The 26,266-nt window shown below is 41.7% G+C and overlaps 2 protein-coding genes across 2 annotated transcripts in view; both read left to right on the forward strand.

Annotated features, from left to right (window-relative positions):
- LOC116994704 (potassium channel subfamily K member 16-like) overlaps nt 1-13,162 on the forward strand; it is a 28,018-nt gene extending 14,856 nt beyond the window's left edge. The window contains exon 6 of the mRNA XM_033056607.1: nt 13,077-13,162. The gene's annotated coding sequence lies outside the window, so the exon portion shown is untranslated. The remainder of the gene's footprint in view (nt 1-13,076) is intronic.
- On the forward strand, nt 1,431-26,266 carry LOC116994703 (potassium channel subfamily K member 17-like). Its single transcript, XM_033056606.1, has 5 exons — nt 1,431-1,640; nt 13,077-13,191; nt 22,041-22,207; nt 23,330-23,498; nt 25,236-26,266. The coding sequence occupies exons 1-5, from the start codon at nt 1,431-1,433 to the stop codon at nt 25,490-25,492; spliced, it is 918 nt and encodes a 305-aa protein (XP_032912497.1). The 3' UTR covers nt 25,493-26,266.

Here is a 26,266-nt window from a genome sequence, read left to right on the forward strand (position 1 = left end):
TTCTTCCCAAATTCCTTCTAGTAAGCACATGCCTGATATCCTGCGTTTTCCAGCATGTCTTGTAGTTAAAAACCTCGAGCTTTTACCAGTAATTAGTTTTATATATTTTTAGTATAAGCATTAAATTCTGTATGTTTAGTCCATAATGTTTTAACATAAATACACTCAGTGTGCTTTGCATAAATTATCTGGGTTTAAATACAGCTAAAATATCAAAATATAGCTCAGATGTGTCTATTTCTTGTTGTTAAATGTGACAAGTAAATACATACTTTTTAGTCCTTTCATTTTTTTGTATTTGTGTATATTTTTATGGAAGGTTTTCTTTTATAAATATAAAATTCCATTTTTGTCTTTAAATAACACTGAGTGATGACTATCCTGAAAGGCAGAATTAAGACTGAGCAATAAGCCGCGTTCTTTTTTTTTTCCCTCTTAAGACTGTGCTCCAGATGATATAATTACACTGGAATCAGTGTAGCCTTTGCATATTAATTTTTGCATCTCACCAGTGAAATCACGTGTTTATGCTAGTCAGTTTAAAGCACATCTCAGAAAACCATGAATTAGTGCATTGCCAGAACATTTCCAGGGGGGCAATAAATGTTTGGAGGCTGCCTTACATGCAATAGTATGTGCACTCCCCTGGCAAAAATTAATCACAGGGCAGCGTCAGAAGACATTACTTTCTGGCAGTGTATAAAGCTATTCTGTGCAGAAACTTACTGGCTTTATTTCCCTTAATCTCATACTATGTAACAAAATAGGTAAATTACAAAGTTCTTATACATCCAAAATTATTTGATTGTTTTATCTACCAGTGAGAGAACAGAAAGGAACATTCGATGTAGTCTTATACAAGAATCAAATAGGTCTCAGAAACTACCAATATGAAGAAAGTAGTCCCGTCTTTCACAGGAAAACCACAAATTATAAAAGGACTCTGAAAAAGCTGCTACCTTTTCAGTTGTTTCTATCGAAGGATTGTTATCACAAACATCTGTTTGCTGCCGTTTAAATTAGATTAGGAGCTGATTGCAAGAGGAGTGCAGATTTATTCAGGGTGCTGGCGTTGAGTTTTTCGGGAGGGGGACTGGGTAGCATCCCTCGGGGGAGCCAAGGTGACTCGGAGCTGGCTCCTGCTCAGGCACAAGCAGGATCCCCGGGCAGCCTCGCGCTTTGGGACAGACGGGTGGGAAGCGGAGCGGCGCACGGCAAGGGCGAGGGCAGCGGGGCGGGCTGGGCTGGGCACGACCACCTCCATCCCCCGGCACGGCTGGGCTCCGGGCTGCCGAGGGTGGGAAGGGACGGGCAGGGGGAGGTGCTGGGGGCCGGGCACCTGCCGGGCCGGCGCTGCGCTTCTCCCGCCCCGGGCCGAGCCGCTTTTCAGCGGCGGGGGCGGCGGCGGGGCGGTGGTGGCGGCGGGGCCGATGGTGGCGGTGCAGCAGCGGCGGAGGCGCTGGGGGGTGGCCGTGCTGCTGGCGGCTTACGTGGGCTACCTGGGCATGGGCGCCGCCGTGCTGCAGGCGCTGGAGCGGCCGGTCGAGGTGCAGGTGGCACAGCAGCTGCTCCGGGAGTACCTGGGGCTGCTGGCCAACCACAGCTGCCTGCGGGAGCCCGTCCTGCAGCGGCTCATAGAGGTGAGCCCGGGCACGGGGCTCAGCGCCCGCTGGGGCCGCGAGGCGGGCGCTGCCTCCGGCCCGGGGGGCGAGAGCGGGGCGGGAGCGGCACCCCTCGAGAGAAACTTCCAACAAAACCCCCAGACTTCTTCCCTGGCCAAGTGTACGGCACACATATCCTGTCCCGAAGAAGCCGCCCGCGGCGGGGCAGCTTTCCGCGGGCGGTCGCGCCGGGCTGAAGGAGGGATGCTCTCGTTCCCCTCTGCCATCCCACGAGCTCGCGGGTTCTGAAGCGCCGCCGTCCTGAGCGAAGGCAGGCCGAGTGTCCCCTGCCTGCAGTAATTACAGGTGGTTTAGGTTTGCTCTTGCGAAGCGTGAGTTATAGTCTGTGACGTCTTGCAAGTGGTAAATTCTAATGGGAAGGCTTTGTGGTGGTAAATTGAATTGATGTTTATGCTAGTGTCAAACTTTTTCCATCTTCTACTTGTTGTTTAAATAGAAGGTCCTTGGGTCTCTTAAGTTATCCTTGAAAATGCTTCTGAAGATATTTGCAAAATGGTTGCAAAACGTAAAGCAATGACAAATGCACTCTTACTAAAATATAGATGGTTGCATTTTTATGATACAGATACAAGGAAAGGTTCTCTCTTTGCTCAGCTTTTACCTGAAAAAGAAAGACCCACAATATTGAAGTGTCTTGAGTACTTACCCAAACACTTTGATTTCAGTAGGTGGTGGTTGTTGAGTATGTACTTCTTGCTTTGGTGTATCTGCCTCAAATAGATGTTGCCATCACAAAGAAAACCTGGAGTTGGTTTGCTGGGTTTATGTTTGTTTGTAAAATCAGTGTATGATTGTGTCTGAAACTATAGCAGCTGGCCACTGCAGTTCAAACAATCTAAAAGCAACTTGAATATGTACTTTTTTTTTCTTCTCTCCAGCAGACAGGAAAATATAGAAGCCATCAAATAGGATAATCATGTCGGGTGTTTCAGCAAGGCTCTGGCAGACAAAATTATGCTGATGCCCTATGTCATATTCTCATCCCTTGGCTTTCTGCATGGTATATTCTCTGTTGGCAGTCAGTACTACAGTGATCATATGCTATACATTTCGATCTTTGTAAGCTACCATAGTAGCCACTTTTATTATTGATGATATGTGCTGTGCTAGCTGTGGAATTTAAATAGAGAGAAGTGAGAAATGTAGCAGAGAAGTTAAGCTTCATTCAGCACTGACCCATCATGCAGTGGCCACCTGGTATGGCACTTGCCCAGGGGTTGCAAGGGCTTGGTGAATGATGGTAATGAGATGCTAGTAGTGGAGAGAAGATAATCACAACTAAATAGGAAGAAATGTCATTCTGTCAGTTCGTTTTACTGCAACATGACCTCTACTCATTCTTGATACTTCAGGAATAGGACAGACACTCAAATCCCTTTAGACCAGAGGCTGTCACAATATGCTGTGTAAGTACGTAATTGTGATTGAGCAAGCCCTTGATGGAAAAGTTACAAATAAGCTTCTTTTCATTTTATGCAGTGTCTGTGTGTGCCTTCATACTGTGAGAAACCAAACTCTGAGTTTGAACGGCTTTGTGTGTGATTTTGAATAAGTTTAACACTGAGAAATTAATCCTTAAAAATCCACAGAACTGATGCTTTCCTGTATCTTTTCTAATTTCCTATGCAGCAATCACTGGCATGCTCTAGTGTGTTCAAAAAGAGATGTTTCTCTGTGCAGTAAATTGTTATTGCAGTACGCTGCACATAGTTTATCAGGCGGTGTCATCACTGGCTCTCTTCAGATAAGAAACTTGTGTTCTAGATACACAGCTGATTATTTGCTAATTAAGAAAGACATATAAAGGCTGTTTGTGAAAACGTAAAGCAGTGTGTGAATTTTAATTGCTTTGACATTACTGGCAATTCCTCAATTGTTTTCTTATAGCTCTTTCATTCCAGATAATCCTAAACTGTTTATTTTAAGTGTATAGGGGCCAATATGAAATAAAATCCTAGTTTGCTGAGCAGTGTACAAACATAATTTTACAACCCGTTTATCACTTAGTTCCTAGTTACCAACCGGGAGTGGAAATCCACTGTTCCAAGACTTGTGCAGATGGGAGAGCAACAGAGAGCTCCAGCTTTGAGGAACTAGCAGGAGAGCATGGAGTGACGATGGGCAGGAGGGAAGCAAAGCAAGAAAAACATGCTGTAGTAGCTACACCAGTGAATTATCATTCAGTAATTTCTGTGACTCCTTTCCAAGGAAGAATTCTGCTAGTTAACAAAGGAGAGGACAGAAGGAAGTGAAAACAGCAGACCGGCAACAAAAACAGTAGAAGAGAATGTGTTAGAAAGTGTGACACCTGTGGTGGTGGGCCCCTGCTTCCTGTAGCTGGAGGGATTGGCCAGCTCTTCCCCTGCAGGACAGTTCCACATCTCCTGAGGAGCTGAAAGTAGCACGTGCAAATGCTTTACATGTAAGGAAATGAACAATGTGTGGTGGTGTGTTTATACACACACATAGGGCATGATGGGGGCACTGTGGCCACAAGTCTCTCTGCAGTGCATCCAGTGGCCTTTACTCAAAGGAACACACGAGTCTGACTTTGTTGACCCATCTAACCCCAGGCTATTGTTCTGCCACTGTATACAGTCTGACTGAACACATGCTCACCAGGAACAAGGTTGAGAGCAGGCCATCCTCGAGAGCCACCAGGCAGCATGCAAAGATGGCAATATCTGGCTTTTTATTATTATTATGGTAGTGATCTTTACATGCCAGAATTACTGGATTTGAGGTCACATCAAAAGAAGCTCTCAATGACAAGACTGGCAGAAAATGGCAGCAGATGCAATGGTAACACAGATTGCAGTGATACACTTTCAATACAATGGAGAAAAGTAGCTGGATTCACCTGAGGACAAAAATATCTATGTAGAAAAATATCTATGTCCAGGCAAAAATTATGTTGGTTGTAGATTCTGGAAGTAAGAATGCACACAAAGAAGGCACTTTCTTTTATGGGTGTATTTCTTGGAGCTGAGACCCTTTCTGACCTTTTGGGGTTGGGGGCACCTAGACACACTTTGGTGTGAATCACTTCTAGTGCAGAAGTGCCTCAGCTTTACTGAATATTGTGAGTGTGTGTATATATAGCTCTGGTCCAGCTGAGCTGTCCTCCAAACTTGCTCCTTGGCCTGAATCATTTTCAATGATTACAGGCACTCAGTTGCTGTACTTGCCAGTGTCTCTTTAATCAGATGATTGGCTGTGGGGCCAAGCTTGGAACAGCACATTTTGTGTGTTATCCTATTACCATGACATCCATTTCACATTATCCTTCCCTTTTTTTGATAGAAACCTTGTGTAATATACATATATATCCCTATATATGTTTCCTATATTTATTATATGGATCTATTGGTTTTCTATTGTGGGTATATTACTGCTACTTAAACACAGTTGCATAAACGAGGAAATGAAAGCTGAGCTAATTTTTTTTCCTAGAAAGATTAGTGAAAAGAGCCTAATGCTAAAGGGCAGGTTATAAACCAAATGGCTGCAGGTGAATCCAGATACTGTTATCTCCAGAGTCAACAGCTAGAGGAACACAGAGAGTTTGAGTCGATGTTTACAAGAGCAATGAGATATCACGTGACTGAAAGATCCTCATCAATACCTTGGCTTGTACTGACATTGAACCAGCAGCAAATTGTGATAGCTGTCAGGAAATAAAACCCTGCAAACACATTTTACTAAAATAATCTTATGCTCAGATGATGCAACAGGAAGGGGTGAGCATCAGTGATCACCTGCCAGTGGTGAGGGTCTTTAAGGAACAGCAAAGGCTCCTGGTATTGTGGAGCTGTAATATCTATATAGAACCCAATTTGGTCAAATTTACTTGTTACAGATGTAATAGGGTTGATCCTCTGTAATTGTTCTTTCCAACTTCATGCCTACGAAAATATACTACTTCAGTTACCGCCAATTCATCATTCTCCAGAGCTTTTGATTAAAAGAGTTATGGGTGCCTTACCAAGAATGTGCATTCTCTGCTAATTATACCATCTTCTAGTGTACATTTGACAGAAGTTGTTGAAAGTAAAATCCATTATTCTATAAGGCAGTAAAAGTATAAGGCAGGCACTATATCATTAGACTTCTTGGAAGGTGATGAGAAGATGTACTGATGACTTCTCTCAGCTCTAGGTCTTCCGTGGTGTATAACACCTGTGTTCAAAAATGAGAAAGGCAAGGGGAAAAGCACTGCAGCCTATTATATCATACATCTGCCTAAAGAGATACATTCTTTTGATATTACCAAATTCCCAGTTACAGCTGGTTAGGCTTGGTGAAAAGTAACAAGGGAGTGTAGCTAGCTGGCACTGAGTGGTGTCTCAATAACCAATCCTACCAGAAGGTTTGAGATGCACAACTAGCAGTGAGTAGCTGAAGACTGGGGGGTGCCTTCTAAAAGGAGAAATGGTATTTCTTACCAGTTGTTTGAAGATGTAGGTTATTCTTCTATGTACTTGCTCTTCATACTTCATCTTTTTAAATTCAATTAAAGGAAAAAGAACTAGAGAAAGAAATCTCAGTTTTACAGAGATAATACAATGCAACCTTTCTGTATTCTGTAAATTATACAAGCAGCTTCTTTGAATTTCTTTCAACAGGCCCTGCCTATTTCTGTTTCAGCCCAGCTGTTGAGTAGCTCTTCTCATTGGGGTTTGGGAAGTGACTAGAATTCAGCAACACTTTGTCTCATGAATCATGCCACAGGTTCTTCCTTTATATAAAAGCTTAATTTTCAGAAAAAGTACTAGTGGCTTAGGGTAGCATTACTGCAGCATTACTGCTACATCCTTTGCTCCTTTCCTGTTGGTAAGTCTAGATGAGTTCTAGAAACTGTAGTGCAGACCCAGCTGCAAAGTCAGAGCACTTTTGCTCTCAGGGCTCCTTTGATGTTGAGGAACTAGCACCAATTACATTGGTAAACATTGCTAGGGAGACGGGGGCGTAGCTGCTTGATCAGCTCTCAGGTTCTTCTAGTGGCATAAAATTAAAAAAAAACAAAACAAAACTACAAATTCAAAAGAATCCAGCTGGATTTTGAAGAGGGTTAGGGGCTTATTTTGGTGGTTTTTGGTTGGTTGGTTAGTTTTAGTTTTTTGGTGGTTTTTTTGTTTGTTTGGGGGGGATTTTTTGGGGGCATTTTTTTGGGGGAATTGGGTTGGTTGTTTGTTTTGTTGTTTGCTTTTTGCTTGTTGTTTGCTTTTGGTTTTTTGGGTTTTTTGTTGAATTTTTGGGGGTTTTTTGTTTGGTTTTTTGGGCTTTTTTGGGGTTGGTTTTTTTGTTTTATTTTTGGGGTGGTTTTTTTGGTGCCAATTCTTCTTTCAGGCAGAATTCATGTAAGTTTCCTCTCCAGACAAAGACAAGGGATCAGAGCTCATGACTGGGAAAGGTGTCGTTAATAATCTATTTGTCAGTTATTTGGAAATTAAGTGGCATTTGTCCTTGCAATCTGAGACCAAGGATAATGTTTACCATTTTCTTCTGATTTACAGCTGGTATTCTGTGAGGCATAAATGAATGTTTATATGCCAACATTGCACAGAATTTCCAGTGTACAAAGTTTGTGAGTTGTTTTCTCATTAATCTAAACTGTAACTTGGTGCCTTTTGAACACCTTTTTTTCCTCCTTTATACATTGCAAAGGTGAGGAAAAGTGTCTGAAATGAGGCGAGCCATTTTCAGGAGGACATGTATGCCCCGGAAAAGTTGATTTTTGTACATGAATATGTAAACTTCAACTAAACTTGGAAGTAAAGTTTCTTACACCAGTCCATTTTTGCCTTCCTTGATACACTTGGTAAATACTGCTTTTGCCTTCAAAGGTATCTCAAGATTACCATGACCTCTGGCAAGAATGCCACAGTTCAGAAGCAGGGAACAACAGCAGTGACAGGAGCCACAGTTTATAAAAAGGTCCTTCATATGACTCTCTCCGTGATGGTTTCCTCCAGAAAAAGAGGCCATGAATTTGTATGGATATATTTGGTAGGGTCATAATCTTTTGGGGATTGCTTTTGTCATTTTTGCTTAACTTGCTCATTTTGGGGAGGGCAGGCAGATTAGAATCACTCTGTTTAATCATTTATATAAAGCTTACATTTTTGCTGTAAAGATTATGGGGGGAAAGAGAAGCATAGTGTTCTGAAGAAAGCGATGGCGAAGAACACAGTGCGTCAGTTTACATATACACATTCATTCTTTACTGCTGATCTTAAACGCCTTTTTTGAAAGCTGTATCCTAGTCACATGCTGTTGTGACTCAGTGCAGAGGTGAAAGATGGAATTTTTAGTTGGTGTCAAGGAGGTCAGATTAAATAATGGTCCTTCCTTTTGCAGTACTTGGTGATCAGAAGCCGTGCTGCAGCCCCAGACTGCTGGTGGAGGGGCCCACATGTGATGATAACAGTAGAAGGGAGGAAGTGTGTAAGCTGAGAAAGCTGGGAGTTGCCCAGAGCTGATAACACAGCAAACATGGCCAATGAGACTTATGGGTATGGCTGAAGGATAGAGTGGCTCTGCAGCAAATAGAAAAGAATAAACCTGCATTTTGATGGGAGAAAGATGCAATATTCAAATGTCAAGTAGGAACTAAACTGTAGTTTAGGGGCTGGATTTTGGTGGTTTGGTTTTTAGTTTTGGAGCTGTTTTTTTTTTTTAACTAAACAGTATGAACAGATCTTTTGAGTAATTTGAAGTATATGGTTTAACTTTTGCTGCTATGGCTGTAATAACTACTTTGAGTTTATTGCTGCGAAGTTGTGTAGAGTGATAGAGCTCCAGTATAGGTGAATCATTCATTATCAGTCATCTGTGGAAGTGCAGCCCCAGAGCTGTGAAGGGTTAAAATTCAGGCTGTAGGAGTGATTTAATTTTTTAGCGTTTTTTTTTTTTGTTTGTTTTTTTACTTAAATAAGGAAACTGTGATAACGTTGTGTTTGGATGTTGCAACTGATAATAAATGACAAAGAAAGAAAGGAGTATTGCCATCCTAAAATAAGCGTGATAAGGGAACCAACAGAAATCCCCAGCTTCATCACAGGGTTGCCACTTAGTTTGAATTCAAGGCGGGAATTCCTTGCAGAATTATTGACAAAGCAGGCTATTGTACTGGGATGTATTCTAACATAGAGCTTGCATTTGCAAGCATTAGCTTATGACATTCCTAACTGAAACTTTAGAGCTTGTACTTGAGAAAGGTGGAGCTGGAAGCCCACTTTGACTATTCTGAGGCATGTTTTTATCAAAGGTAATAGGACAGGCATCTACATTTTAAATAGACCTGTTTGAGTGGTGTTCCAATCACCAGCCATGGCAGTGTTTAGTAGCACCATGCAAAAGCTACTTGTGAAGTCAAAAACCAGAACAGCCTATTTGATGAGAAAATGCAGCATCCTACAAATGAAGTTTCATTGACCTGTGAAGGTCTAAGTATTTAAAATCTCAATTTATAAATCTTCTAGGAGTTAATTTTATCTGTTGTTTCAAATTATGTAAGTATTGTCAGCTGAAAATGTAGTAGTCACTGTGAACTGTAAATTGTCATCTCTTTAAAGAGCGGGAAACAGGTGCAGAGAAGTGAGACTATGGTTTTATGTTGAACAGCTTGTCTATCAGTAAAAACTGAAGAACCATTGCATTCTGTTTTTTTCCAGTTATTTTAACCACCCACCTGTTTCCTTTCTGTGTTTTGAATTGCACATGACCCTTAAAGTTCCCAAAATATCGAACCCAAGCTCTGCAAGTTCGGTATTTTTGGGGTTTGAGCAGTTGGCATTGACTGGGGTCTTAGATCAGGCAGATAACTGCTTTTGAGTGCTGGATTTAAGATGCTGTTTCTACTACTGCCTTTTAATGCATTAGGTTTTGAGGCAGACACTGTACAAATCATCAACCTAATTAAGAGGGAAAGGACAACCCCTAGGATTTCATCTCAAAGTAAAACAAAGTTTCTGGTTCTCAAAAAGGCTGGCTAAGGAAACTAAGCGCTTAAGACATGTGATTCACTTTCTTTCTAGTACCTCTTGAACCCACAGGCTAAAAGAGACTTCAAATTTATTTGAAAATCAGTATCAGAGACATAGCAATGCCTCTCCAGTGGAAAAGGCAGGGAGAATTCAGCTGTTCTGCCAGTGTTTATTAGCTGGGTTTTTTCTTGTGCTCTCTCTAAAACTAGAAGCCTTTTTTAATTTTTCTATGAAGAAGAGCAATAGCCAAAAGCAAAACTCTAAAGGAATATAGTAAGTTAAGGAGAATATTCACTGATATCTCCCTGAATGCTCGGTCAGCCTTCAGGAGTTTGCAATTAATGACTTCCTGCGCCAGAAGTAATTTCTGTGCATTAAAAGCCATCTATGGATTTCTCTTTCATGAATCCACCCCCATGGGCACATCTGCAGGAAGGCAAGCTCCATTAGTTCTAGCATTCTCAGGAGAGTCAATCTTTCATTTCTGTCATCATTGTTACTGTGTCAAAGGTTGATTCTAGATAGTATAATAAAACATTTTTTTACTTTAGGAAAACAAAAGCCAGTATCCTTATCTCCAACCACTGTGACTCTTCCCTTTTAAGGGTGGCATCAGTCGCTCTTTCTTCCTAACAGTAATGAACTTGACATTTTTTCTGGGAGTGTTCATTTATTCAAGTGGCTTTGATTGGCATGAATATTCAGAGGTCTCCATTGGGCTGGCTTTAACAGGTTGGTGAGCCTAATGGTTAATGATGTTGTCTGGGTGTTTGATAACAAAGTTTAACAAAGAAATGCTTAGAGACTTACTTCTGAGGGGGCTTGGAGACCTCAGCAAGCATACCAAGTGCCTCAGTACCAGAAACAGAAAACAGCTGGCATGCTGAAAGGGCTTGCTCTTTGCCAATGAGTGATGGTTACGTGGCACTTCCTTCCCACTGACAGCAGTGCAGGTCACCCTGCCATGCAGGGCAAATGCTGTGGCCTGTCTGCAGAGCCTCAAGACACATCCTGGCAGCTGCATCACTACTTGGGGAAAGTTAACAGTGGCCCTGGGATGCTGAGTTGTTTATTACAAGTCACTGCAAAGCTGGCATGGGTGTTCACAACTGCTCTGCCACTTGGTTCTAAACCAGGCAGAACAGAAGTGGTGCAAAGATGTGAAATTAAACATCTGATGACTTGGTTACTGCTGCTTGCTTCTCACATGATGTCTTTTGCAGGCTCTTTGCATCCCTTTTCTGGGAATGAAGGTTTTTCCATTTCTTTGGGCCAGTTGTATCACATGTTCTTACAATTCTCTCTGGTTCTTAAGTGTTTCTGGCTTTAAAAACAATGTTGAGTGTAATATTGTCAACTTCTGAGCTTGTATCAGCAGGGCATCAGGCAGGAGAATGGTCAACAAACAATGCTGCATGTTTGAGGTTTTCAAGTATCCCTGATCCAGCTGATAACAAATTTATCCAAGAACTGGACTGTTGCTGTTCCAGCAGGTATATATTTATTCAAGACTAAGAACTGCAGAGATCACAGTTTACAGAAGAAAATTTTGAGGATAATATTAAGCTTTTTATTTCAAATTTAACTACTGGTTTTGGAGGAAGAAAAAAATAGTTCATCTGTATAATTTTCCAGTGTCTCTCTTGCCATCTGACTTACATTGGGAGTTATTTTATGTTCATGCACAGTGATTCCTGTCTAGGTCATAGTCTGCAGAGTTTCTTAGAGTACTTAAACTGAAGGTCAAGTGTTGTCAACCTGCACCCAATGCAACCTGACAAACCCCAATGCAGACACCAGACCTGGAAGAACAACGATGAGTGGGGGGATTACACACAACTGTTCAAAACAAATCCTTCTGGAGGCTTCTTGAGACAGCATTTTCTCTTTTTTTCTTTTTTTTTTTTTTGGGGGTGGGAGTTGCATGGAGAAGGGAAGGAGGCCTTGGGTCTTTTATGTCACTAATGCTGTACACAAAATCTTTTTTTTTAGTTGTCCCACTCACATTACAGAAACAATTTGCAGAAAGAAGCAAAATTCAATACAGTATGTGTGGTCCTTAGCCCTTCTTAGAGCACAGGCTCTCTGCTCTGTCTCATAATTTAGAATTTAATAGATTATAATGTGACCCTGAGGGGTTTAAGTTGCCTTCAGTTATGAGTAAATCAAGATATTTCTGAGAATGCACTGTCAAACAGTGTTTATTGCTTAGAAAAATGTGTTGATCTCTGAGCTACTCCTTGGTCTTAGTGTGAGAATTAGCAGCTCTATAGAAAAGAGATAATGATCCTTGTAGTTAAGCTGCTGCTTGGGACCCTGGAAACAGTTTTTAATTCACAACCTTGTATAATATTATATCAATCATATAAATTATGTAGAGCATGTTACATCAGTAAAGTGGGACAAAGCTTCTTTGCTTTGCAGGCTTGGCATGCCAGTTTCTTTAGTGGATCTATAAACTACAACTTCATTGTAAAACCAAAAACTGATCAAAATCTGAGTGTGATTCCTTTTATTATCAGTGGTGAAAGCCTTATCAGTAGTCTTTTCTGTTGGGATAGGGACAGTATTATTTGTATCTGAATGGTTTTTTCAGATATCATGAATTTTATGTATTCTTAGTTATACTTTGCATTCAAAGATAATCAACTGTCAATTGTGAAATGTTTAGTGTCCATGCTGTGAATAATGTTGTTTTGGACAGAACTGTCATTAATTTTTGGCATGGGGAGGTATAGTCAGGTGTGGGCACTGTTAAGCCATCTGATATCTTATTTTGGCACAACTGCACACTTCAGCTAGTGTCTTCTAAGTCTTTCCCAAGGGGATTGAACAGAATTGGGCATAATGCTAATCTGATGCATTCATCCACATTTGTAGTCCCATTGTGGGGACATATTGGCCAACCTGAGTAGTCTCTGTCCCCTCTAACATGCCAGACACACCCCTCCCCAGTCCAGGGGTGCCCTCTGCATGAGATATTTACACATGCATGTATACTTGCTGCTCTGGACTTCTGCCATTGGAATATCCCATCTGGAAGCATTTCACTTTTCTAATGAATATGTCATAAGGCAGTCTTAATTATTTTGTCTGTCTAGGCCTTCTCTAGTTAGATTTTACCCTCCAATCTCTTCCACATTTATCTACATAATCTACCAGGTGCATGTGCAACTTTCTTTTGTTGCTTAGGTGCCCTTTTCTTAGAAGCAATATGCTGGTTTTTGGCTTTTCTGACCTTGCAGCCCTTTGGTCTCTAAGGCAGAAGATATTCTCTACTGAAAGGGAAACAGCAGAATCAGAAGTGATTGTAATTTGGGATTTTATCAGCCAGAAGTGGAAATGCCAGTCACATGAACTTGCCTTAAAGGAGTTTGTGGGATCTCATGTTACTGTCTCTTTGCAGGGTATCATCCAAGCCTACAAGAGTGGCATAACCCTCCAGGGAAACACCACTAGCCTGGGCAGGTGGGACTACAGTGGGTCTTTCTTCTTCTCCATCTCTGCAGTAACAACCATTGGTAAGAGTTCCCTGCTTGTGGGGCCACCTCAGAGGTGGGGAAAGAGTGGGAATGAGGACCTGTATTCAGATGCTGCCCCAGCACTCTGTGGTTGCCTGGAGCTCGCAGCAGGCAAGCACCCACGAGCCCAGCCCTGGGAGTGCTTTGTCAGTGCCAGTGCAGTGGTGATCTCTAACTGATCAGACACAGGAATTCTTAGCTCAGGACATATTCCTACTCAGTTACATGGCTTCTGGGGCCTGAACTTTGTGGTGCTGCACTGCCTGGACTTTCCCAAGTCTTGTGCACTCTGAGGTGAATTGTACATTGAAATGGGCTTTTCCAATCACAAGGACGGGAATGATTTTGGAAAATTAATAAAACTGGCTATTACATTTTCAGGGACTATATTTATGAATTATTCCTCCCTGTTACTACCTGTATTAGATAAGGACCTGCTTGTTCAAGTAGAAGTTAAATAGCTGGATAAACATCACAGTTGACTCAGGTTTCCAGCAAAAGGGTAATTCAAAGCCATGAAGAAATAATGGAAATAAGTAGGGGGGGACAAAATAGAAAAAATAAATGTACTAGGTACGAGCTAGTTAAGACAGATTATGTTAATTGTCAGTTTGTGTCCCCTGTCCCCAAAACCATTAATAATTTACCCTGATGTCTTTTTCTTATGGTGTGACCCAGTATGAAAAAAAAGACATGGAGTGGAGAGAAGTGTATGTGGAGAGATGGTTGTTGAGTATCAAAAATCCCTCATGAGTTTCTTGATTTGTCTGCTCTCTTCAATTTTAAGTATGTTTTAAAATCAAGATTATTCTTTTTGTACCCAAATGGAGCCTTTTTTTTATTTGATTGTTTTTGAAGATACATTGGCTCCAGAACACTAAGCCCCGAAGCATGAGCACGAAGAAAGAGGGTTTGTGGGTTTTCTGTGGGGGTGGAGGCGGGTGGGTGGTGGTGTGTCATCTTCCTGTGACTCAGTTCATCTTTCTGCCCTGCTCTTTTGCACATGCATTGTTCCGGTTGGGAGCTCACTTGTTGCACTGTGTGTGCACTGTCAGGCAAGGGTTGCACCAGAAGATGGCAGTGGAGGCTCATCAGATAGGATTACACAGGCTGTGGGCTTCCAGCAGAGCCTGATCAGTTCCTTCCAGACTCTGGCTGCTCAGAGCAGCTTTGTTTGCCTCAATAGTGAATCCTGATGAATTTCTAGGCCATCAGATTTACTTTCTCTATGGCCAATTTAAGTTAATAATACTGAGGAAGAATCAAATTTATCATGTTAAAATAATAAGGGGATGTTGTGATGCTGGCAGAGATCTAGACTAAGTGTTTGTGCTCTTCCGCTAAGAGTAGCTGCTAAGCTACTCTTGCCACCCCCTGCCCCCCTCTCCCTTCTTTTTTCAGGTAAACTCCTTGCCCTGATGGCTATAGGGGAGGAGGTCAGGACAGGGCATGACACAACTGAGTTGATAACAGAGCCAATTGAGAATTGAAAAGAACCGGCTCTTACAGATCTTTATCTCATAATTTTAAAGCTGATTCTCTGAGTCTAGAGACTTACTTGTGATTTTTCAATTGGGGATTTGAGAATGCCATACAAGCCACTTCTATGCAGAAAACTTCAGACGACTGGACACTTCACTCTGCTTTTTCAAGTTAAATTGTTAGTTGTGTAATAGTGTAATTACACTAGTGTAATAACATTAGTGTAATAATACTCTGTTGATAACAATATGTTGTAGAAGAGAAAACTACAAATAGTTCCACAGAGCCTCACCCTGAGTCTGTTATCATAATCTCTCTTTATGCAAATTCTTGAGATAGTGACGGGGGTTCAACCTCACTGAGGATACCATGGCTTGACTGGGAAGGAAAACTGATGATGTCAAGTAAAGAGACAAGCTCCTTTCCAAAGAACTCAATGAAGTTCAAAGGAGTGAGTCACAGTAGGAAACTTCATGTATAAGGTATGGCAATGAGATAAATGACAATTGAGACGGCTTCAGGAGGATTTGTAGAGGTTTTAGTGTTCTTAGAAAGAGTTTATCTCGGGCTGTGATTATGGAACCAATGAAAGCAGGTCCAGCTGCAAAGATTAGCCTATAGAGTTAAAACCCAAGGCATTCTGGCAGATGAGTTCAGGAAGGGTAGAGTTAAGATGATAATGCAGAAGAAAGATTCTCAGGAATTTAGGGGTACTATATAAAGATTTTGAAGAAAATGGATGGCCTCTATTCCAAGTGTTCCAGCTGCTGCAAGTCCTTTGGCCTTTTTGTCTCTTCCACATTTTTTCTTTGCAATTAATGCTATCCATGCTTTGCTGGCCTCCTGTGCAAACACCTTTGTGACTCTCAGCCTTAGTCTTCTCAAACAGCACTGCCAAAACCACTATCACTTACCTTCATCACTTTCCTTTCTTTTCTGCCAGCTTCTGTATTCTATTTTAGGTGCTTTAACCTCCCTCAGAAGCCTAGGTCCATTTCTGAAGTCCCTACCAGAACACTTTCTCACTGGGATACAGGAAGGGATGTTAACTTCTTTCCCCATTAACACCAACTGAGGGGCACTAGCTTCTTTCCCCTCTGACAAGGTTTAAATCCCCATGTCTCCTGTTGCAGCATCTTCTGCACTGTATCCTTCTTCCATTTAAATAAGAACCTCATCTCTTTTCACTACTAGTGATTAAAAGCAGCCTGTGAACTTTGCTTAAAAACAAAGTGAATTCTAACCTGCAGGCTGGACATAGGTGGTGCCTCAATCACAAATGTTTAAAGAACAGATATGTATGAACTAAAATCTCTTGTTTAAAGAAGTGCCCCAAAGCCTGTGTAGTTTTTGGCCAATCTCATAATTTGAATGGAACTGCATTTATAACTTTTGGGATGGACAGCCCTAGCCACCTGCTGATTTCTTCTCCCCACTGTTACGCTTCTGTGCTGTCCTTGTTGCTGTCTTTGACATATCATATCATGCCATATTTTAAATGTTTTCTCATTTTCTGCAGATTTTTGTTTTTTCCAATGCCTTGAAAGGTCATCTTCAGAGTTCCTGTAGAGCTGTAGTACTAAAAATTATTAAAGAAAGAGAAGCTAACTTGCTGCTGGTTTTATCTCTCAGAATTCTTTATCCCTTGCCGACATAGAGTCACTCCTTTCTGTGTTTACTCTCCTCCTACTTAGTTTGGACTAACAGGGCAGAGGTCAAAGCAAGTTCAGAGTGGAGCACAAGATCAAAGTTCCTAAAGTCAAATGACCACAGGGTGGTGTAATTTCAGAGAAGGTGCTAGGGAAAGGCGCTTTCTGTAGTCAGTGATGAGGCTGAGTCTTCTGTGCAAGCCTAAGAGTAGAAGGAGTATTGTCCTTTCTAGCCTGAACGTCCCGTTTAATATTGAGTGGATGGATGCCATTGCCTAGTGCTGTATTACCATTTTCTGGTGGCACAGCCACCAGAATTCAGTTGTCTGAAGTTCAAGGGTGCTTTTTTAAATATGAAATGGGGCAAGTAAACCATCTCACTGTAAAAAAAAAAATAAGGGAAATATCTTCCTGTTCCTTCCTTCTCTGGATAGTGCAGTATGTAGCTCCTAAAAGCAATACCTCAGAGGGCTGGGAGATAACAGGGGCATGGATCAGGCTATTCAGTGAGTGATGGTACTAACCACACTGTTATAGACGTTTAGTAGTTGCCACAGAGGATTCCAGTGCAGGGAATAAAACAGTAGCAAGTTCAGGGCTGTGAAATCCTGGTAGGTAGCTTTGGGCCAGCAGGAGTTTTGTGAAGGTTCTGACCCTCTGCAGTGCTGCCCAGTGTCTGGTGGAGCTCCTGAAAAATGGTCAGGTTCCTGGCCATTGCTGGCTGACAATCTATAGGGGAATTCAGTTAAACTAGCTTGATGTCTCAAAGTGGTTAAAATGCAGAATAACAGCTTGGGACCACTTTAATATTTAAATCCTTTGTGAACCTCAGGAACCTCTTGTGTAGAATACTTCTCTGCTGAAAAGCTGGTGCTGTTGATGTGTTGATCTTTTCCCTGCCCTGTGACAGCTGGCAAAGCCTCTCTGCAGGCTTGGCCAAGTAGGATGTGGCACAGTGGTCCATGGGAGGTCACTGGTGGGTTTGGGGACACTCACAGCAGCATCCTCTGAGCTGTCTCCTGAGCACTGGAAATGTGGTCTGCTTTCCTGACTGCATGCCTTCTCACCCAGCTGAGACTAAGCCCACTGTACAGCTTTCAGTGCATGCACAGCATGACTCAAGGACTGCACTACTCACCTGGACCATTTTTTTCACTCACTGAAGGAATGTGTGCAACCAAATTTTACTCTCATCTGAAACTCCAGAGGGCTACAACTGTTAATAACTTTCCTGGTTCAATCTGCCAGCGTCCCAATGAGCTTCCCCATATAAGACACAGTTCCTGAGATTCTGCCACCACTAGCTTTAAAATCAAATTCTCCAAATTTTTTGTTTGTTCTAATCATAAAATTGAGGAGCCAGTGCAAGCAGTGTGGCTGCTTGGGCTTGTATCCTGTTTCTGTCCTACATGTACAGGCTCCATGCCTGTAGCATCCTCTCTGGGTGGATGATTTGGGAATAACTGTGACTTCCCATGTCATGTGTCCTTAGCTGTGTCCAGCTTGATAAGTGTTCTTGAACTTAGGGCAGACTTGGTGAGTATAATGTGAAATCTCACAAGAAGATTGAGCAGTCAAGCATGTTAATGTTTTGTATAGTCATGGAGACATTCGAAGTATGTGGGAGGATAGGAACCCCTGACTTGCTGATCTTCAGGTGAATGTAGGTGGTACCAAGTGACCTCAAAATCCTAATGCTTGTAAGATCATAGGACAATTCAGGCTTCCTGGTGCCTCAGGAGGTCTCCAGTGCAACTATCTGCTTAAAGCAGTCAACTATGAGGTCAAAGCAGGCTAGTGAGCACTTTATCAGGGTCACCTTCCAGCTAAGCTGGGACCATCCTCACGTTTTCAGGAACCAAACATTACCATAAGGCTGTGTGAGTGATCAGTAGGTGTGTGTGTTTTTTCCACTTTGAATTACACAAAGACATCTTTTCCATCTAGAGTGAATTTCATATTTTAATTTTTTCTCAACAAAAAATTGAATTTTTGTGAAAATAACCTTTCATTTCTCCTGGATTGAAACATCCAGATCGCTTGTAATGACCACAAGAGAGAGAAAAGTTTAGATTGCCGGGAGAGTGTTAGAGGAGGAGCTAGTGGTGGGAGGAGCTAGATGGTTTAAGGATTTAATTTCCTCTAGTGCCTGGGAAAATGGGAATGTGGCTCACTGAACATCACCCCAACTTCCAAGCAGAGGGGGTTTTGTGAGTATTTAAATGTGCAATGCAAAATAAAGTAATCCTGGCATTGGCACCCCTCAGTGAACTGCACAGTGGATACCTGGCCCCCAGGCTTAGATAAATTCCTGGTTATTCAAAGCAAAATACTATCAACAAGACCAATTTGTAAATTTGGGATTAGACCATGTCTGATGGCCTGTACACTTTCAGGTAGGAGAAAAGATCTAATAAAATAAGAAGAGTTGCTTCTCTAACCAGTAGCTTTATCAGTGGTTTTAGCACTCAAACACATTTTTGGAGAGATTTGGTTTTCTGCTAACTCTCAGGTTTTTTCTGCAGATGAAATTTTTTGTTAAGCTTTCAGATGTTTTTCAACCTATGATAGACACTTCTTGTTCTAAGCACTTTTTGATGAAAATACTTTTATATCTGGACAATGAGAACAAACCTCTCATTGTGGGTAGCAGGAAGTTGCAACTGCCTCAGTTAACTGAGGGCACGGCAAATAATGTCTTGTGAATGAAAAGATCTTTTACTAATAAGTCTCATCCTCTTAACAAGTCTACAGAACTTCTGAATCCCTTATGGGCAGGAATGTAATGAGAAAGCAGGAAAAAAATCATGCATTACTTAATATATGTAACAGAAGCACATGAGTTAAAGCACATGGTTATGTGCATTTAGAAATAAAACCACTCTTGTTTCCTCCAAAGAAGCTTAACTTGCATTACACCTTATTCAAAACAAGAGGAGCTATATATGCACTTAATCCAGCTGCTTCAGTGGAAACACACTTTGATGTCTCTGCAGATTTTGGTGATCATTTTTCTCAGTGTCTCTTTGCTCAGACATGTACCAGGAGATATCTCAGCAGCCAGCTTGTGCGAGATGTGACTCAATTGGCACTGTAGTTTTAGTTTCTGAATCTGGTTCAGATCTTCTGATATATAGCTCACAATGGTTTAAGACACCAATTAATACTGAAGAGGGTAAGTCCTATTTTCCCATTCTTGCTTGAGTTTTATAATAGTTGAGGTTTTTATATAATTAGGTTGGCATCTCTTTGTCTAGTGCAAAGACAAGTGGATGTAGCCAGACAGAAGTAAATTTCTGACCATTTTGCATAATCTAAAGTCTCCTATGCTATTTGCTTATATTTTGTATGCTGTATAAATAGCTGGTGGCACATGGCTTTCTGGCATGTATACAACAATTGTTTACAAAGTCTTCAAAAAATTGTCTCAAGCTGCTGAGTCCAAGGGAAAAGGGAGCCAGAAGAATCAAATGCACATCAGATCTGTTGTTTGAGTGGCTGGGTTTACTGTGCACATTAGACCTTCCTACATCACTCAATTTGCCATTCTAAATTAATTGTAATATACAAGTTAAATTTGGTTGCTCTACCATCCAGCACTGTCGCATCCCAGAAATTCTGAAGGCTTCTGTGCTTCACGCAGAGAACATGGCCCTTACTTCTTTTATGTTTTTCTGCAGAGAAACTTAGAAATCTATGGTTTAAAGAGCTGCCCAAGGTGTTACAAAGTCTTTTAAAACTTGATGTAGAAGGAAAAGAAGGGGAAAGAATTGGGGGGAAACCACCTTGGGAACAACTGGCCATAAATATGACTCATCTTCAACCTCCAGCCCTACAATAAATGCCCCCCAGCACTTTCTCTTGGGCCAGGTCAGACCACAAAATACCGTCATCCCATAAGAGAAAAATTGGAACTAATCCACTAAAATGTCACAGCCAGTGTGAAATGCATCACACCAGACACATCCTTCTATAATTCACTTAGAAGGGGTCATCTACCAGATGTACTTGTCTACATGTCTCATTTGCCACACCTGTTAGTCTAGAAATGGTGAAAGATGGCAGAAATTAGCAATCATTGGGGAAAAGTCATAAACATTAACATTCCAAAGCTGCTCACAAGCAAAGAAGAAGTAGCACTGGCATGAAGGCTTAATTTAGCCCTTTTTGTTTGACTGTGTTTCAAAACATCTAGTTCCATCACAGTGTCCTGTTCTTTCTGGGGAATGCTTTCCCTCTTCCCAGGGACAGGCTCCTGGGGCTCCATTGGACGTTTATTGTGTGCCTAAAATTATTGAAGGGCATGTCCTCTATGGAATAAAATTTGGGATTTGTGGGGGTACACACTGAGGAATAGTTTGCCCTCAGACCTTTTCTTGGGTGTAGTTTGCCTAACTAACAGCAGAGTTATCCATGGTGAGAAATTTTTGTTAGCAAAAGCTTGGCACAGACTGTGTAGATATCCCCAGCTCATAGCTGCACACGTTTCTACCTTGTGGGTCAGTGGCTCGTTGCAGCTGGCATGTGACAGGTTAGTGAAGAAACTCTCCAGTTTACCACAGATGTTTGCACTCTCACTTATCTGGGATACAGAGCCCAGCCCTGGGGCCTCTCCCTGCTGGGCACTGCTCACTTGCCCCGAGGCTGCAGCACCCAAAAGCAGGGTAGCAAGGCAGCAGTGGAGGGAGCGCCTCTGTGCTCACTGTGCCAATGGCTGGGCAGAGCTGGGAGGGGATAACATTATTTGTGGTAAAAAGATAATCTCCTGTGTGGGCATACACCAATCTCTAATGAGCAGAGGAGATTTTGGAATGTAGTCAAGGCCATAGGTCTCTGACTGGCTATGGCACTGTTGAAATGCTTGTGGTGTGCTAGTTCTTCTGTCTTTGAAAGCATCCTGTGAAATATTCCCTAGTTAAATCTGACTTTCTTGTGGCAGAAAACACTGGAAATTATAAATGCAAGTCTTCAAATTTATGGGACATTTTAAAAACAAAGTGTGGGTAATGAAGACAAGTGATTTTGAATCACTGGGGATACAAGCAAGGCTGTGATTGCAAGGCAGGACCTGCAGGACCTTTTATTAGATCACTTCCTGTGACTAGAAGAAAGTGGCAGAATTGTAAACACCTCTTTGTTTTCTTTAGGTCTGAAATGAAAGTATTTTACACAGGTTAAATATAATTTCGCTGGGTATATTGACTCTAGACAATAATTTTGACAGCTTAAGGTGTATTTGGTACTTGTGCAAAAGAGGATAAGCAAGGAGGCAGTGTTAAGTTCACTGGTCCTGTGGGACAGAGGTAGAAAAGGGTGGTTGTTATAATTAAAACACTACTGTTGTGATTCAGCGACCATCTGACAGCCATGCAGGATCATTTAGCAGTAAAGCCCATGCCAACAATGCTTACAAAAATTGAACTAAACAGGTTTGCATTTACGTCAGATCCCATCCAGGGCAGTGGGTAGAGGAGAGGAAATACACTGGTAAATGGAAAAGGAACTGAGCAAAATTGGCAGGGAAAGATGTGTTATTTTCTTGCCCACAAAAGGATATGACAAACAATAGATGTAACTTGCAGATATTTATAACAAAGGTCCTTTTGGAGCAGTGACCTTCTCACCTAACTTCTGTAGATGATGGAGATTTACCCCTGAAGGGGGAAGGGGTAAGCAGAGAATATTTTAGATTTAATGCTTCATTCCTTCCCTGTCTAGGCTATGGGAACCTGAGCCCCAGCACTGCGGTTGGTAGAATCTTCTGCATTGTGTTTGCACTTTTTGGAATCCCCTTGAACCTTTTTCTCCTGAATGAAATTGGGCAGCTGATGCTGCTTGGGGTTCAGCATTGTGCCCACCGCCTAGAGGAGATGTTTCACTGGCAGGTAAGCAGTGTGGACAGCTATATCTCAAAGAGAAAAAAAGATGGAGGACATTGTGTGGTATTTGAGATCCTATGACTAACAAGGACAGCCTAGCTGACTATTTGACCAGAAAGGCAATAATACTCAGGAATAACTGGAAGCAAATAAATTTAGTTTATGACAGCCCTATGAGGTGTCAGATAAGGTTGTTTATTAATTGAGGGAAATTCTGTGATGGATGACTTCCCCTACAACAAAAGAAGTGATAAAGCATGTGAGCAATGCACAGTCCTAGACTATCTGGTCTGTTTATCATCAGTTTTAGTTAGAATTGCATATGTAAGTTACTCTGGAACATTTGTGGAACAGGCTTTAAACTAGCATGAATTTAGGACTTATGATGGTGATGCCCAATTTGTGTTGGCTGGTTGTCAAAGTTTAACCTCAGCTGGCATCTAAGCACCGTGCAGTTACTCACCCCTTCCCAGTGGGATGGGGAAGAGAATCAGAAGTTGAGGCAAAGACAGTTTAATAAGTAAACCAAAAGTTGTGCACACAAACAAAACAAAAATGGGAAGTTCACCATTTTCCATCAGCAGGCAGGTGTTCAGCCATTACCAGGAAAGCAGGACTCCATCATACATAACATTTATTTGGAAGACAAACTCCATTACTCTGAACATTCCCTGCTTCCTTCTTCCTCCAGCTCAATGTGCTGAGCCTGATGCCATATGGTATGGAACATTTTTGTCACTTAGGCTCAGCTGTTCTGGCTGTGTCCCCTCCCAAATTCTTGTGTACCCCCAGCCTACTCACTGGTGGGGAGGGATGAGAAGCAGAAAAACCCTTCACACTCTGCAGGCACTACTCAACAACAATAAAACACCTCTATATTAACAAAGCTGTTTTCAACACAATTTTACAGCACAACCCCCTACTAACTACTGTGCAGAAAATAGCCATCCCAGCTAAAACAAGCACATATGTGGGACAGACACACCAATTATTATAGTGGAATTCAGTGAATGTCTGTATGCTTTTGAAGAGTCCATCATCATTATCTCCAGCTAGAAAGCAAGTTGGACTTTTGTTGCTGCACTTCTTGTGATAATATTTTTATTTTTTTCTTTCCTGTTTTACCAGAATAAAGCTTCCTTCCTGATGAAGACCTGTGCACTGGTAACTGGCTTGTTATTGTTCCTCCTGCTACCTCCCTTGTTATTCTCTGACAAAGAAGGCTGGTCTTATGAAGAAGGCTTCTACTATTCCTTCATCACCCTCAGCACTATAGGGTTTGGAGACTATGTGATTGGTGAGTAGTTCTCATTTCATTGCTTTTACCTACTGAACAGCAAACCCATGATATACAAAACTCCCCACTTGGCAGTTTGGCAGCCGTGGCAATTCTGTGGATCAGTGTGTTGTGGTGGGCATTTGACAGGTTGGAAAATACATGATTTCTGCCATAGCAATGCCATCTGTGGAAGAACAAAGACACTGTTTCCCAGTCAGTAAGTGGCATTGAAGTGGCCTGTCCCTTGAATGACTACACCACCAGGCAGGAGGGCCATGGTTTAATCACAGTAGTTGCTGAGGACACACCACACTCCAGTGCGTCAGCAGCCGTTAGCTTTAAGCAGATGCTGCTCTGCATCATCATTAACATACAGGGACTATTTCTTCTGTCAAAACCCTAGATAACTGCTTTCTGAAAGGCAGCTTAAGTCACTTAAGTATAGACTGTCAGGCACCAGGCACTACCTAGTTTTGGATGCCAAAACCCTTTGCCAGAGGAAATGGGATTGGATCCACACCCACTGCATTTGCTGACACACAGGACACACCTTTATAATAAAGACTTTCTCATTAAAAACAAATTGATTATAGAAGCACATGCACCCTTGGATTCCTGAGAGATGGAAAGACTAAAACATCCTATTATGGATTTGCTATTTTTCTTCATATCAGTTTTTTGATGCTTAGACAACTTAGTGGCAGTTACTTTAGGACTTTAATGCAAAAAAGTTATGATTAGAGCTTGTGTAGGCACATGTAAATAAGTTAGGAATAAAGTTAGCTTGGGCAAGGGTAGCCAGATGGAGCTTGACAAAAGCTGGGTCAGCTCAGCATTTTCCTATACTGGTTTTACAGATGATGCTGAACTCTGTGCTACAGCTGCTTTACTTCTCTCAGTTTCTGGTAAGGCATTTGGTATTCCTTCCTCTTCCAGGTGTGCCTTCACCTGTGTAGTACATTTTATAACTGGAATACTGCCATAGATGCAGTAGGTTTGGTATGGGAATAATTTAATATGCCAACTGTGGTATGTAGAGGCTAAACAATTTTGCCTTGCAATCCTGTATGAGTGGTTTATGCTTCAAAAATAAGGTTCAAGTGATCATCATACTGTTTACCCGCTAGTGTGATACAGAACTGGGAGGAATAACTGACCTATTGGGAAGCATCTCTGCAAAAAAGAACCTGGCAGTCCTGACGGGCACCAAGCTATCCATGATCCTGCAGAGAGTGCCTCTGTGGCCATGAAGGCCAGTGATAATCTCAAACTGTCTTTCAAGGTTTGGTTGTTCTTGGAGGTTTTAGGACAACTCAGACCTCTTTCTTCCTGCTCTCAGAGACTCTTTTGCTGGTTTATCTGGTTTAACTAAAGATACATACAGTGGTACATAAAGCCTGCTTACTTCTCTGCCTACAGGGACCCCTGTTACATGCTAATAGAATATTGTGGTGCTGAGTGATAAGTAGAGAAACTAAACTGTGTGCTTGAATGAGAATAATTTCACTTTGACTTGGATGTGTAATTTCTGATTTATTTTTCTTTCTTATGGGTCATATTTGTAATGCTAGGCTGTGCTGACACATCATGAAACATACAGCATCTGTTCACAATGCTAAGTAGATGGCATACTTGTGTTTTATGTAGAAATCACTAAAATTCAGTGATATTTCAACTGTCTTTGCTTTACATGTAACATCTCCTTCGAGGCACTCTTGATCCAATGTAGAAATGTTTTGGGTGATTCTGTTGTAGGGATGAACCCAGATCGCACCTATCCAAGCTGGTACAAGAATGTAATCCCTCTGTGGATCCTCTTTGGGATGGCCTGGCTAGCACTGGTTATCAGATTTTGCATCAGCATTCTAGAGAGCTCCAGTGACTTCTGTCAATGCAACAAGAAGAACGCAGTGATGGCAGAAGACTTAATGGATGGTAACAAAAATAGTATGGCTGGACATCAAAATGTGGAGATCTGCACTGACAAAGACAAAAATGAAAGGACCAGTTGAATCTCATTCTTACACAGCCCCTACAGAAGCCCTCTAGGGAAGAAAAATATCCTCAGTGTCCTGTAGGTTTTAGTGCCACCGGAGATTAACCACTTAGAAATTTGTAAGTGGAGCTGCCCTGACCTGTGAATGGGGTGAAAGTTTGCTTATTGAGTTTGAAATGCTTTAATTCTGAATTGAGCAATGTCAGAATGTTTCTTTTGCAGCACCAAGTATTACCAACAGGACTCTTAGCCAAAAGCAGATTTATGAAAGTATTACCTGCCCTCCCACCTCAATATATGAGGTAATCTTTGACATTCCTGAGCAACACTAGCTGTTGTCCATTTCTTTGCATGATTCTTGAAGCCTCTAGTTACATGTATGGCACTTTGCAAATGCCACATGCATAAAAGCAAGTGCCATTTAATGCAGGAAACAAATAGCAGATTGCCTAAAGAAATGGAAAGCACTGTTTAAAACTATCTGCCAGTCATGGCAAATGTGCACCATCACGTATATACTTGTGCTTGTGAAAGGTGGTAACAAGGTTTTGCTCTCTGATCTTTTGTATGGGGTGGCAATGAGGAAGAGATTGTAGAGGTGCCTGGTATAAATAGATCATTCTGGTTTTTTAGAAGTAATTTCTACATCAGAGGTCTGCTAACAGAAAGAAGCTGTTATGGTTGGCTATTCATAGGCGATTCCTTACTTCAGAACTCATGTGGTTTCATCCTTTGAAGTACAGTAATTTCACAATTACAAGCCGCACCATTTTGACTAAAGTTTTGGTCT

This window comes from Catharus ustulatus, chromosome 3 (genome assembly GCF_009819885.2).
Source record: "Catharus ustulatus isolate bCatUst1 chromosome 3, bCatUst1.pri.v2, whole genome shotgun sequence".
Lineage (NCBI taxonomy): Eukaryota > Metazoa > Chordata > Aves > Passeriformes > Turdidae > Catharus > Catharus ustulatus.

Coding starts and splice junctions, on each gene's coding strand:
- LOC116994703 (XM_033056606.1), top strand. CDS start 1,431: ATGGTGGCGGTGCAGCAGCGGCGGAGGCGCTGGGGGGTGGCCGTGCTG. Junction 1,641..13,076: donor TCCTGCAGCGGCTCATAGAG/GTGAGCCCGGGC, acceptor GTCTCTTTGCAG/GGTATCATCCAAGCCTACAA. Junction 13,192..22,040: donor CTCTGCAGTAACAACCATTG/GTAAGAGTTCCC, acceptor TTCCCTGTCTAG/GCTATGGGAACCTGAGCCCC.